The following is a 12,601-nucleotide window of genomic DNA, read 5'->3' on the forward strand; positions in this document are numbered from 1 at the left end:
GGGGGCAGAACCAGAAGGAGGGACAGGTGTCAGCCATCTGTCCATCCTTCTTCTACGTGGACACATTAGGCCCCTATTGCTGTAACGACCATTGCCCGTGACCACGCCAATAGCAGCGCCCGTGGGTTCCCCAGGATATATAAACGTCGACATGGCCAGGGATGACTCAAAGCACTGATTAAAGCAGGGTAAAATTATAAAGCAGTTCGAAAGAGGAGAAGAAAAAAAAACGATAAAAAGAAAAAAAGAAAGGGGGGGGGAAATCCTTCCCCTTCCCTAAGATTCAGCGGTAGGCAAGCCTATTTCAACAAGAGTCCTCGGCCAGCCTAGCCCCCCTCTCGTCCCCCTAACGGCCCCCAAACGGCGGCGACCCCTTTGGCCACCGCCCTTTGGCCGCCGGCCCCGGCTGCTGCTTTGTGTCCGCAGGGCGCCTCCGAGTCCTGCCCTGTCGTGCACCGCGCGCGCCCGATCACCTGGGCCAGCGGGCAGCATGCTCTGGCGCCGCGTGCGCCTACGCTGGCTTCCGTCGACGTCGTGGGAGCGCACGTCTGCTAGCATCTGGTTGCACACGCGGCGGTTCTTTCCTCCAGCGCGATGGAGCGGCGTGCTGCTGGAGGTGGGCGGAAGTCTTTCTTGCAGCGCGGGATCGGTGTTTCCTGCCCGATTCCTAACTACAAAGAACCTTCTTCTCCCCCCTTCCCCCTCCCCTTTCCCTCTTTCCCTTCAACTTCTACCCCCCCAAAAAAAAAGTTACAAAAAGAGACCTGGGATTGCCTGGTGAGAGCCTGGGTCGCTTCTCCGAACTTCTGGACCATATGTTGTCTTTTCTCGGGATTGACATCTAGCAACATACGGATCCAGGCATTATCTGGATGGAGGATGCGGTCCCAGTAGCTCTTCCCGTCATTCCCACCTTACGTCAGGCCATGACGGAATCACGGCATCTACCAAACCATCCACACCTGACCTCCCCGCGCTTGAGTCAATGTACCTGGTCAGGGAGCAGGACATCCCCTTCTTGCTGTGCCCTCTGCAGCCCAACTCGATGGTGATGGAGTCCACCCAGGGTCACCAGACAAGAGAGCACATGCGCCGACAGATTGTGAAGGGAGAAGGAATAACATGATGTCTCACCGGATCTATTCTGCTACGGGACTCGGACTTTGGATTTCCAATTACGAGGCCGCCGTGGTTCAATATCAATATCTTCTGTGGCAGAAGATGGAGTACCCTGGCTGTGTTTCTCCCAGACCAACAAAGAGACCTGGCCAGACTGTTCATCGGGGAGGCAATGCAGCTCTCCAAACAACACTTGGCCACAGTGAGGCATCATGCTGACTGCGGCTCTCGGGCGCTTGGCGCAGTGGCCCTCTGGTGTCACATGTGGCTCCGAGCTGGCAATCTCCCTCAGGAGACGAAGCAGAGGGTGGAATACATGGCTTTCGATGGCACCAGACTTTCCCACGCTAAGACGGACGGCAAATTGGACTTGACCCACAAGGCACGCCTCGCCGCTCGCAGGATGGGGTGGACCCTTCTCGGCAGTGCCGTAAGTGGCCATGGAACAAGTATAACCAATCCGCCCTTGGGATCTGCGGGAGAGTCCCTTCTCTGGGAACCCTCCATGAAAGAAATTAGGAGAGTAAGTACTCGGAGGAGGGCTTTCTCTGCGGTGGCACCCAACCTATGGAATTCACTCCCCAAAGAGGTCCGCCTGGCACCGTCGTTACTGGTTTTTCGGCACCAGGTAAAGACCTTTTTATTTAAACATCATTTTAATGGTTAAAATATATGATCTGGCCTGGGCAACTTCTTCTTCCTTCTCTTTTCTCCTCCTATATTCTTTATTTACTTATTTTATACTGTTAATTTTAATTTTATATTATTGTATCTCAGTGTATTTTTTGTATTTTTGTATTTAGTGGTAATTTATTATGTTCTATTGTATTTCAATGTATCTTATTGTGTTGTAAGCCACCCCGAGGCTTCGGCAAGGGGCGGCATAGAAATGTAATAATAATAATAATAATAATAATAATAATAATAATAATAGTAATAATAGTAATAATAATAATACTCCATGGGACGGCAACCCTTCCACCAACGACCTACCCATCCCCACCACTCCAAAGCGCCTTGGTACCAGCAACTAGAAAGCACGTTGATACCTGCCAGCATTGGCAGGTGGTGCGAACCTTTCCTCCTTCCTTGAACTCACCTCTTCCATTTGAGGATAGACTGCAACGTCATCTCCCCATATGGGAGTCCATCACATCTCATCAGTGGGTTCCCTCAGTTCTAGAGCACAGATATAAAATCAAGTTTGAAACTGTGCCTCCTCTTGCGGTGATCCGCCACACAAGCATCTTCACCAGACCTGCTGGAGGAAGTCACTGAGCTGCTTCACACGGGAGCGATTCAAAAAGTTGGCCGCTCAGAGAGACTGCACAGTTTCTACTCGTACTTTATGGTACTGAAGAGAGACAGAGGTGCTCAACTCATCTTGGACCTTCATGGAGTCAGTAGATTCATCAGTACCAAAAAATTTAGGATGACCATGCTCCAAAATATTTTTCCGTTGCTCACAGAAGAGGATTGGTTCCCATCCCTGGATTTAAAAGACGCCTATGTCCATACAGGCATCCACTCGACACACAGGCGCTTCCTGAGGTTCACTGTTGGTACCAACATCCATGAATGCAAAGTTCTTCCTTTGGACCCGCTACCGCATCGAGGGTGTTTCCAAAACGTATGGCCTCAGTCTGTGCCCACCTTCGCCTTCAGGGTGTACAAATCTAGCCCTACCTGGATGATTGGCTGCTAGTTTCATCCTCCAAAGTGGACCTCGTAGCCTCAATCAAAACTGCTTGCTCTTTACTCCATCAGGTAGGATTGTGCATCGATAACGAGGAGTCCACCCTTGTTCCTTCTCAGGTCATCAGCTACATTGGAGCACGCTTGGACTCGATCCACACCAGAGCCTGCCTTCCGTCGGACTGGATACAAAGACTTGTATGCTCTGTGCACAACCACATCACGAAACGGACTGTTCCCGCACGTGCGATTCAGCAGGTGCTCAGTCATATGGTGTCCACGGTTTCCGTGGTGACGAATGCGAGCCTGCAGATGAGATCGCTCCACCTATGGGTCAACTGCAGCTTCCATCCAAAGCACGATTCGCTATACCAACCATTGCACCCTCCGTGCTCGGTCCTCCAACCTCTATCTTGGTGGATAACTGACCCAACTCTACCCATTCTGCTTCCCCTTCTGCTTCAACTATCCTGAAACACCCACCTTCCGCAAGTTCCACATCTCATTATTCAACAGCAAGGTCCAATTCAGCATCCAGACCTACATACCCTGAAATTAACAGCGTGGCTCATTCAGTGACTTCTGAACTGATAGCGGTCTCCACACATACAATTCCTTTGGTACCGACATCAGCCTTGGCCTCGACAAAAGCCTTGGAATCATCAGCAGTCTCACATCAATGACGGCCTCAGTACCAACTTCAGTCTTGGCACCGACAACACCAATCTCGGCACCGGCATCAACTTTGGTACCGACGATAACCCCAGGATCGACAAACGTACACCCAGACATTCAATTCATCTTGCAGTCCGTGTTGAGGCCGATCACACAACGTTCATACGGTGTGAAATGGAAGCGTTTTACATGCTTCGCAACCACTAACAACTTTTCTCCTGAATCTGCAACCATTGAAAACATTTTGCAATTCTTACTCTCGTTACACCACAGAGCCCTCAAACCTTCCATCAAGGTGTATGTTGCAGCCGTTTTGTACTATAGAGAACATATAGAGGGTTCATGAGTTTTCTCCCACCAGTTAATATGTCACTTCCTATGGGGATTACAAAACCTTCACCCTCCGATCCGGTTGATCATCCCGACATGGAGTCTGTCCATCGTTCTGCAAGCTTTAACAAAGCTGCCATTTGAGCCCACGGCCTCTGCCGATCTCCGACTACTCTCATGGAAGACTGCCTTCCTAGTCACCATAGCATCAGCAAGACGGGCTAGTGAGCTTTGCGCCCTTTGTGTCGACCCCGCGTACCTCAGTTACCATAAAGATAAGGTGGTTCTTCGCACAGACCCGACATTCCTCCCTAAAGTGGCAACGGCGTTCCACCTTAATCGAGACATCATCCTGCCAGCATGCTTTCCAGCACCATCAACACCAATCGAGCGTTCCTTACGCTGCCTTGATGCGTGCAGATCAGTCCCGAACCGAGTCGTTCAGAAAAACCAAACATCTGTTCATCAAATTTTCTGAACATGATAAAGGAACACCAATAGGGACTCAGTGCCTATCGAAATGGATTGTGGAAATCATCCAGCTCTCGTACCAGTAAGCCAAACTGGACTTGCCTGTTGCTCCAAAGGGACATTCTACCAGAGCCGTGGCGACCTCATCTGCGCTACATGCAGGCATCCCAGTACAGGACGTATGTAAAGCTGCTACGTGGCCGACCCCGGGCACTTTTGCAAAGCACTGTCGTTTAGACGTCAGAGCCAGACAGGACTGCTCCTTTGGCCGTGCCGTTTTATCTACTGTTCTCCAGTAACGACACTGTCCCGCCTCCTGGTGGGTAAGCTTGCTAGTCACCCATATACGTGGATGCACAGAGACCACGGCGAAGACAGGCAGGTTGCTTACCTGTGACTGTCACCCATCGAGTGGTGATCTGTGCATTCACACAACCCACCCACCAGTCCCACTTCGGTGTCAGTGACTGGGTCGATATTTTTGCAATTTTACGGTACTCACATTTCCTTGCTGGTACCAGCTGGGGGTGAATGGGTGGTCTTCAGTTGGCTTGGACTCCACACATTTATACCAGGGGGGAGGAGGTGCAGCGTTCCCACCAAAAACCACTATAGCTATGAAATCTTTCCGAATACAGGCACTGCGTAGGCACAGCACCCATATATGTGTGAATGCACGGGTGACCACTCAAAGAACGACAGTTACAGGTAAGCAACCTGCCTTGCTTAGTGGTACCCAAGTGGGTTTGAACCCAGGGCAATTTCCACACAGTTGGCAAAGGAGTTGCCCTTGTGAGGCTGGCCATGCTAAATGATGCATCCTGCCCAGTCCATCCCACCTTAAACCTCATGCTTTGAAGCCTCCTCTGACGTCTCACCTAGCGAGAAAAAGTTAAGTCGGAACAGTTACGTCCTGAAACAGAAAGAGCAACATGCTCTGCAGACAGAAGAAGGTAAAGAGTGACCTTCCTCAACTGCCTGCGTGCCCCCCACCCCTGCACTCTGTTCTCTCTGTTCAAACAGTGGTCTTCTGCTGGGCTCACTTCCTTTTGTACCAGGCCCTTCTTTGCTAATCTTGCTCCTTCCGCATGCAGGGGAGCTTGGTGACAGTCCCCACTCCCTGCCGCGGCAGAAAAGGAGAGCACAATTAGAGCTGCCCCAGCAGGCCGGCCGGCCGGCCAGTGCAAGAGCCCAGCCTGAGTCCTGGTCTTTCCTTTGGCAGGTGAACAGAGTCCTTCCTCGCTCCAGCTTGGTTTACAACCTGTACGAGTACTCGGTGCCCGAGGACATGTATCAGGAGCACATCAATGAGATCAGCGCCAGCCTCTCTGCTCCAGACATCGAGGGGGTGTATGAGACCCAGGTAACTCCCTTGGGCTTGACTGGCCCAGGAAGCGGGGATTGCTGAGCCCAGGGCGGTGGCCACATTTATGAGGGCTGATGGCAGTCTGAAAGGGGCTCACAGACTTTCGGGGCCTGTGCGACTCTGGTCTCTAGTAGATGTTTCCTGAAGGTTTTTGTGTTGGTGTAAAACCCTCTTGAAGAGATGCAGGTGGCACAGTGGTTTAAACTGCTGTGCTGGTTGATCGAAAGGTCACCGGCTTGAATCTGCACAACAGGGTGAGCTCCTGTTGCTCTGTCCCAGCTCCTGCCAGCCTTGCAGTTCAAAAGCATGCAAATGCAAGTAGATGAAAAGGTGCCACTTCGGTGGGCAGGTAACAGTGTTCCATGCACTTCGGTGTTTAGTCATGCCGGCCACATGACCGCGGAGACTGTCTGCGGACAAACACTGGCTCCCTCGGCTAGAAAATGGAGATGATCACCGCCCCCACGAGTCAGGCATGACTGGACTTAATGTCAAGGGGAAACCTTTACTTTTCCCTTTAAAACCCTCTTTGGCCAGAAGGACCGGAAGGAGATCCATTGAGGGTGACTGGGAATTTGGGGCTGCTCCAGTCCTGAACTAAGTAGCCATTTTTGTGTAGTGCTTAAGGGCAGAACAATTGCTGCACTGTCATCTTGTTTTCATTTTCCATTCTAGCTGGTATCTATTCATAGTTGTACCCAGGTAGGAATCAGAAAAGGGCCTGGCTTTGTTTTACCGCCTTTTTCAAATGGGTCTTGTGGAATTATTCCTTAAGCATTGCTTCTGTTTTTACACATCTCGAATCTTCTGCCAATCTGGGCCATAAAAATCAATTCCTCTAGTGTTGAAGGGGTAGCAGCTAAAGCTGGGGAGCCTGAGCCAGACACACCTGTGATGCTCATCCTTTTCACCAGGTGCCATTACTGCTGCGGGCCTTAATTCGCCTGGGCTGTCTGTGCATGGTCAACAGGACTTTGGTGAAACACCTCACTGGCCGAGAGTCAGATACCTTCGATCTGGAACACCTTGAGATGCGTTCCTTGGCCCAGTTCAGCTACCTGGAGCCAGGTAAGGGGGCAGCACCCTGGGGCACTGCTGAGGGCAGGAGAGCCCACAGCTCTGAAGCCCTGCTCTGATGCAGGTCCCATTCTGTGTCCTCAGGGAGCATCCGGCACATCTACCTGTACCATCACGCCCAAGGCAACAAGGCACTGCTGGGTCTGTTCATCCCTTCTCAACGCAAAGCGTCTGTCTTCATATTGGACACGGTGAGTGCAGTGGCAGCAGGGGCTTGGGAGGGATGTTTGGGGCTCAGGGGAACCTGAGTGTCATTTTCCTTCTGTGGTGGGGCCAGTGTGGAAGCACCCAAATGTGCTGCTTTCTCTCCGGAGTCATGTTCTTGGGGGAGGGAGAGAGATTTCTGCAAGACTGTGCACAGCTCGGCCTGGCTGTTATTCCCTGTCTTGGCTGACATCCCTAAGAGTCCTCCTCTCTCCACCCCCATTCACACTGTCGCCACGAGTCAGTTTTCTCTTTGCTTATCACAAGTGCGAATGATGAGTAAGCGCTGTAAGGCCACTGAGAGCACTGAGGGGGGCGCCTTCTGATCCAGGGGCATCAGCACCTGCCCATCTGCAGCTGTGAAGCGGCGTTGGGAGCCTCTTTTGCCCCGTGGGCCTTGTGGGCCCCCTTGCTTCCCCTTCCACCAGTGCTGGGCAGCTCCCTTGTGCCCCTCCCGTTCGGTTCCTAAAAGGATCTCGGCACGATTTGTAGAAAGCAGGCGCAAGCTTCTGAAGCGCTTTGAGAATAAAAGGAATGCGACAGACCTAGACATTCGGGGCAGTGGTAACACGGTCTGGGAGGAGAGGGACCGGGCAGGGCCCCTCTGCAGGGGGTTGAGGCTGGGCACTTTGGGCTGCAGCATGGGGGGCATTTGGCTCTTGCCCAGTCAGCACCGGGGGTGCTGTGCTACGTGAGCACCCCTGGCACTTGGCTTGCTTGTGCAACACTTCCTGGTGGATTTTACCCAATGCTGTTCAGTGTTCCTGTGTCAAGCACCACAAAAGCCCGGATCCAGCCCTGCCACAGAGCATCCTGAAACGTTGTGCAGTGGAGGTGGCTCAGAAAAGGGGGCGGCGTGTTTGTCCACAAAAACCTTCAAGCCCCGAGGTGGGCAGCTACTCTTTGGGAGCTGCATTCAGGGGCAGGGACAACCTGCAAAATATACCAGCATGTTGTAGCTCGAAGCTCCTACTGCCCGTAACGAGACCTTCGGAGAAGCATTTCAGCTTTTTTAAATAGGGAGCAAACTGTGCAGAAGCCAGGGAAACCATGGGAACAGCGAGTGGAACAGCCCGGCTGTCTGGGAACCTGCAGCAGGCTGCACTGTTCTTCGCCGCCTGATGCTGGCTGCCCTCCCCTTGGTTTCTGGATTGTCTCTCTCGATGACTGCCAGGGTTCTCCAGGCCCCACAGCATGCAGTTGGGAGCCTGGGTCACCACAGCATGTGCCTTCCCCTTTACCCCTCCTCACCCAAGATCAGGCTTCCGGTGGTCCCTGCAGGTATGGCCTTTGGCCAGCAAGGGTGTCCCTCCTTCTCCCAGGTAACGTGATGTGTTGACATAGGTGCGGAGCAACCAGATGCCAAACCTCACCGGCATGTATGCTTCAGAGCACAGCGCCATGATGGAGAAGGTGGGCCCAGAACTGCTTCCGCCAGGGAAACACACCTTTGAAGTCCGAGCAGAGACGGACTGCAAGACGGTCTACAGGGCCATCCAGCGCCTCCTGCTGGGCTACAAGGTGATGACTGAGAATCCAGTGCCGACTCTTCCTCACTCAGCCCAGGGCTTCCCCGGAGACTCTGGAGGGGCTGGGTGTCCTGTCTGGCACCAGTGTCTGAGGACCTCCCGACCGTCCCCTTTTGCTGGGATGGAGCTTCACGGGTGGGAGGAGAGGAGGAGAGTGGCTGCTTGCCTTCGCAGTGGGGGGCTATAGCCTTTTCCCCTTCCCTCGGTGTCTCCTTAAAATCCTACCTTCTCCCCACATAGGACAAATGCAGATACTTGGGTGATTCGCCACCCCCCCAAAGGGGCAAACAGCAGCAGGGCAGGCTTTTATTCGAAGGGGTGGGCGGGCTGCTAATCCTACAGCCACTGCCTGGAAGGAAAAGGCTTCCCCCGTTAAAGGAGAAAAGTGAAACACAAGATTCAGTCACCACTTTCTCTAAAGGCTGGTGCATTCAGCTTGACCATGTGGTTGTGGGTTGTGCCAGTGTAGTGTGGTGGCTAGACTGGGAGCCTGGGGGGGTTCCCGCCCCCCCAGCCATGGAGCTCCCTCCATGGCTCTGGGCCTGTCACTGACGGCCAGCCTCACCTGCCTCCCGGGGTTGTGATTGATGCCTGTTGCCCTGGGCTCCCAAGAGGACAAGCATGCTGTAAATGTAGGAGGTGCTCCTCCGACTTGCTGGGCTGCCGAGAGGGCTCCTCTTGGACTTGGCAGGCCGCTCCAGGGCAAGGGAGGCGATGAGCTGCCCAAGACCCTGTTGCCCTGCTTTGCTGCTGCTCCACAGAGGGCAGACCCCCCGCTCCTGCCCCAGCATGTACCTTCCCCCTCTGCCCCGACCCCGAGAGAGACTCTGCCTTGTCTGTCCCAGGATGAGCGCAGGGGCCCCACCCTCATTGCCGTGCAGTCGAACTGGGACCTGAAGCGGCTGGCGGGTGGCATGCCAGTCCTGGAGGAGTTCCCGTTGGTCCCAGTCCAGGTCTCCGATGACATCAGCTACAGCGTCCTGGACTGGCAGCGCCACGCTGCCCGGCACATGATCCGCCGCTACCTCAGCTTGGACACGTGCCTGTCTCAGGCCTTTGACATGAGCAGGTGGGTGTGAGGACAGCCTCCCTCGGGGGGCAGCGGGTGTGGGAGTCAAGACAGTTGCAGCTGCTCCTGAAGTCCACATTCGCCGGGCGAGCGCTCCTCCTCGGGCCCCGAAGGCGGTGGCTGGAGCTGGTGCCTCGGAAGCGGTGGGCCGAGCCGGCAGGGGAGGCTCTTGGCCAGTCAAGAGGTGGCACTGCCTGCCAGGCCTGCAGGGGGCGGTGTGCCAAACGGGGCTCCAAACGGGCGCATCCAGGAGCGGTCGCTTGGGCCACGGCCGGTCCAAGCCTTGGAGATCCCTGCAGTGCGGCTTCACGTAATGCAGGGAAGTCTCAATGGAAAGGGGATGTGGTGCAGGTTCTGCACTGTCCGTCCTGCTCCCAGCTGGCATTCTGGGGCTGTCGCACCAACCCTCCTCCGCTTCTGCCCAGGTATTACCACATCCCCATCGGGAACCTCCCCGATGACATCTCCACCTTCGGCACAGACCTGTTCTTCTCCCGTCACCTCCACCGCCACAATCACCTTCTGTGGATCTCTCCCACGTCCCGCCCCGACCTGGGGGGCAAAGAGGCGGACGACAGTCGCCTAGTGATGGAGCTTGACGAGAGAGTCTCTGTCGAGATCAATCACCCAGGCTGCTATTCCACAGGTGAGCAGGGCCAGTTCCCCGAGCAAAGCAGACTTGGAGGAAGGAGTTGCTGCTTCTTGCTGGATTCTGGAATGTGCGCACTGTTTCTGACACTGAGGCCCAGGTATGGCCCAGCCATGGCCCAGCCCCGCATTCCTTGCTGCTTCTCAGACGTAGTCAAGGCCGGAGTAAGGCTGGGCGGAGGCTGCTTCAGCCCAGGCATTGTGGCGGGTCTCATCCCAATACCAGGCTTCTGGCTGCTGAGGAAAGTTGGACTGGCAAAGCGGCATCTGCGTAACCCTCAGACTGTTGCAAGCAGCGTATTGGGGCCTGCCACCCATCAGCAAGTGCATCTTCTTTGAAGTCCCCGGGTGCAGCGTGCTTTTTTGGCGCGCAAGTCAGCAACTGCCCCAATCCGGTTGTCTTCCGGTCTCCATGAAGGAGCATCTTTATTGGATGCGGTTTTGAGGTTTCTTAAATGGTCATATGCAGAAGGGCTCTGGGCCACAAGTCAGACCAGTGGTGGTGTGGGAGAGACAGAGCTGATTGGCGTGAGACCAGCTGGTAGCCAGTGTCAAACTGGCAGCCGTTGCTTCCCTTTGGGAAGCCAGCAAGAGGATTTAGCCGCAGAGAGAGAGAGAGAGAGCTGCACACGAGAAAGGGCATTCCCGGTCTTGTCTCAGCTCTCCTTCGGGTGGGGATTGACCTTGCACGTTTTGACCATCGAAGTGGACGTAGAAAGCGCCCCCTTCCCATCCCTGAGCCCAGGCTGCTCGGTCGTTTCTGCAGTCTGTGTGGAACTGGACCTCCAGAGCCTTGCTGTGAACACCATCTTGCAGTCCCACCACATCAACGACATGGAAGGGGCCTCCAGCATGTGCATCAGCTTCGACGTGATCCAGCAGGCATCGCTGGAGGACATGGTCACTGGGAACCAGGCAGCCAGCGCCCCGGCCAGCTACGACGAAGCGGCCCTTTGCTCCAACACTTTCAGGTCTGGCTTGCAGGGCGGCTTTCTGGGGCTGCCGCGCTTCCCCGGCCGCCCCGTCGGCGTGTCGGAGCCAAAGGGGCTCCTTCCATCTCTCGCCACGCCACAAGTCTCTCGTGTTCCCGTGCAGGGTCCTGAAGAGTGTGGTGGTGGGCTGGGTGAAGGAGATCACGCAGTACCACAACGTCTATGCTGACAACCAGGTGATCCATTTCTACCGCTGGCTGCGCTCCCCAACATCGCTTCTCCACGACCCTGCCCTGCACCGCATGCTGCACAACATGATGAAGAAGCTCTTCCTTCAGTGAGTGCAGGCGGACGGATGCGTGAAGGGCGGGGGGGGGGGGCACGTGCTCCTGCGTCATCCTGTGCCGTGCGAGACGGTTCGAGGGAGGCGAAGGGGCGGTGGGTCATCAGGACGTAGGCGACATCCTAAGCGAGCAAGGAGGTTAGACTCCATCGAAGAGGACATGGGCCAGAACACCGAATCCCAGAATAGGAGAGTTGGAAGGGGCCATGGAGGCCACCGAGTCCAACCCCCTGCTGGTGCAGGACACCAGTGTCACCACCCCGCTTAGGGGGCTGCCCAGTTTCCTTTTGAATGCCGCCAGTGTGGGAGCGCCCCGCACCCCTCCAGGCAGCTGGTCCCACTGTCGTATTGCTCCGGCAGTGAGGAAGCTCTCCCTGATGTCCAGCCTGAATCTGGGTTGTTGCGACTTGAGCGGATTATTCCGAGTCCTGTGCTCTGGCATCTGACCTTCCTCTTTGGTCAGGCCACCAGTTGGATGGCTGCGTTCTTGGACGTCACCAGCGGGCCAGTGCAGAAAGCAGACAGACTATGTAATTGGAGGCTGGAGGTGGAGAGCTTGGGCTAATGATGCCAACGCAGGCCCAGAGCAGAAGCAGATGGCGGTTGTGCCCATGAACTTTTTAATGTCACAAGTTAGGATAAAGATGGAAAAGAGCACTCGCCGAGGTGCAGTTCCAGTTGCATATTGGCCAGATCTCTGGCCGGGATGGGCTGGAAGTACCCCGTGGCACGTTGCCGCGCGGCCCCTCCCTGACTGTCGCCCCCTCCCCACTCTTCCTGCCTCAGACTGGTGGCGGAGTTCAAGCGCCTCGGCTCACTGGTGGTTTACGCCAACTTCAGCCGCGTCATCCTGTGCACCAAGAAGCGCCGCATCGAGGATGCCCTCGCCTACGTGGACTACATCACCAGCAGGTGTGCCTGGCGGGTGCAGCGCGTTGAGGGCCTCTGCCAGAGCCCCGCCGCCCCGCAGGCTGTTCCCTTGCCCAGAAGGAGCAGTCCCGATTCTTTGCCCACTGGCAGCTAGCCGAAGGGCAGAGCCGCGAGCATGTCAGCGCAGCCCCGGCGGAGCCTGTTTAGTACTCCAGAGCCCTTGCACCTGCTCCAGAGCCTCGCAGGGGCACCAGTCCCTTTCCGGGCAGCACC

At 55.3% G+C, this 12,601-nt stretch overlaps 1 protein-coding gene across 1 annotated transcript in view; it reads left to right on the forward strand.

The window, feature by feature from the left end:
• The window catches only part of POLE (DNA polymerase epsilon, catalytic subunit), a 61,671-nt gene that overhangs the window by 41,055 nt on the left and 8,015 nt on the right, over positions 1-12,601 (forward strand). The window contains exons 33-41 of the mRNA XM_044444308.1: positions 5,513-5,653; positions 6,571-6,724; positions 6,818-6,924; positions 8,282-8,458; positions 9,312-9,535; positions 9,961-10,181; positions 10,950-11,154; positions 11,279-11,452; positions 12,245-12,370. Of these exons, the coding sequence (XP_044300243.1) occupies positions 5,513-5,653; positions 6,571-6,724; positions 6,818-6,924; positions 8,282-8,458; positions 9,312-9,535; positions 9,961-10,181; positions 10,950-11,154; positions 11,279-11,452; positions 12,245-12,370 (1,529 nt within the window). The remainder of the gene's footprint in view (positions 1-5,512; positions 5,654-6,570; positions 6,725-6,817; positions 6,925-8,281; positions 8,459-9,311; positions 9,536-9,960; positions 10,182-10,949; positions 11,155-11,278; positions 11,453-12,244; positions 12,371-12,601) is intronic.

This window comes from Varanus komodoensis, unplaced genomic scaffold, assembly GCF_004798865.1.
Source record: "Varanus komodoensis strain SLA01 unplaced genomic scaffold, ASM479886v1 scaffold44_3, whole genome shotgun sequence".
Classification (NCBI taxonomy): Eukaryota; Metazoa; Chordata; class Lepidosauria; order Squamata; family Varanidae; genus Varanus; species Varanus komodoensis.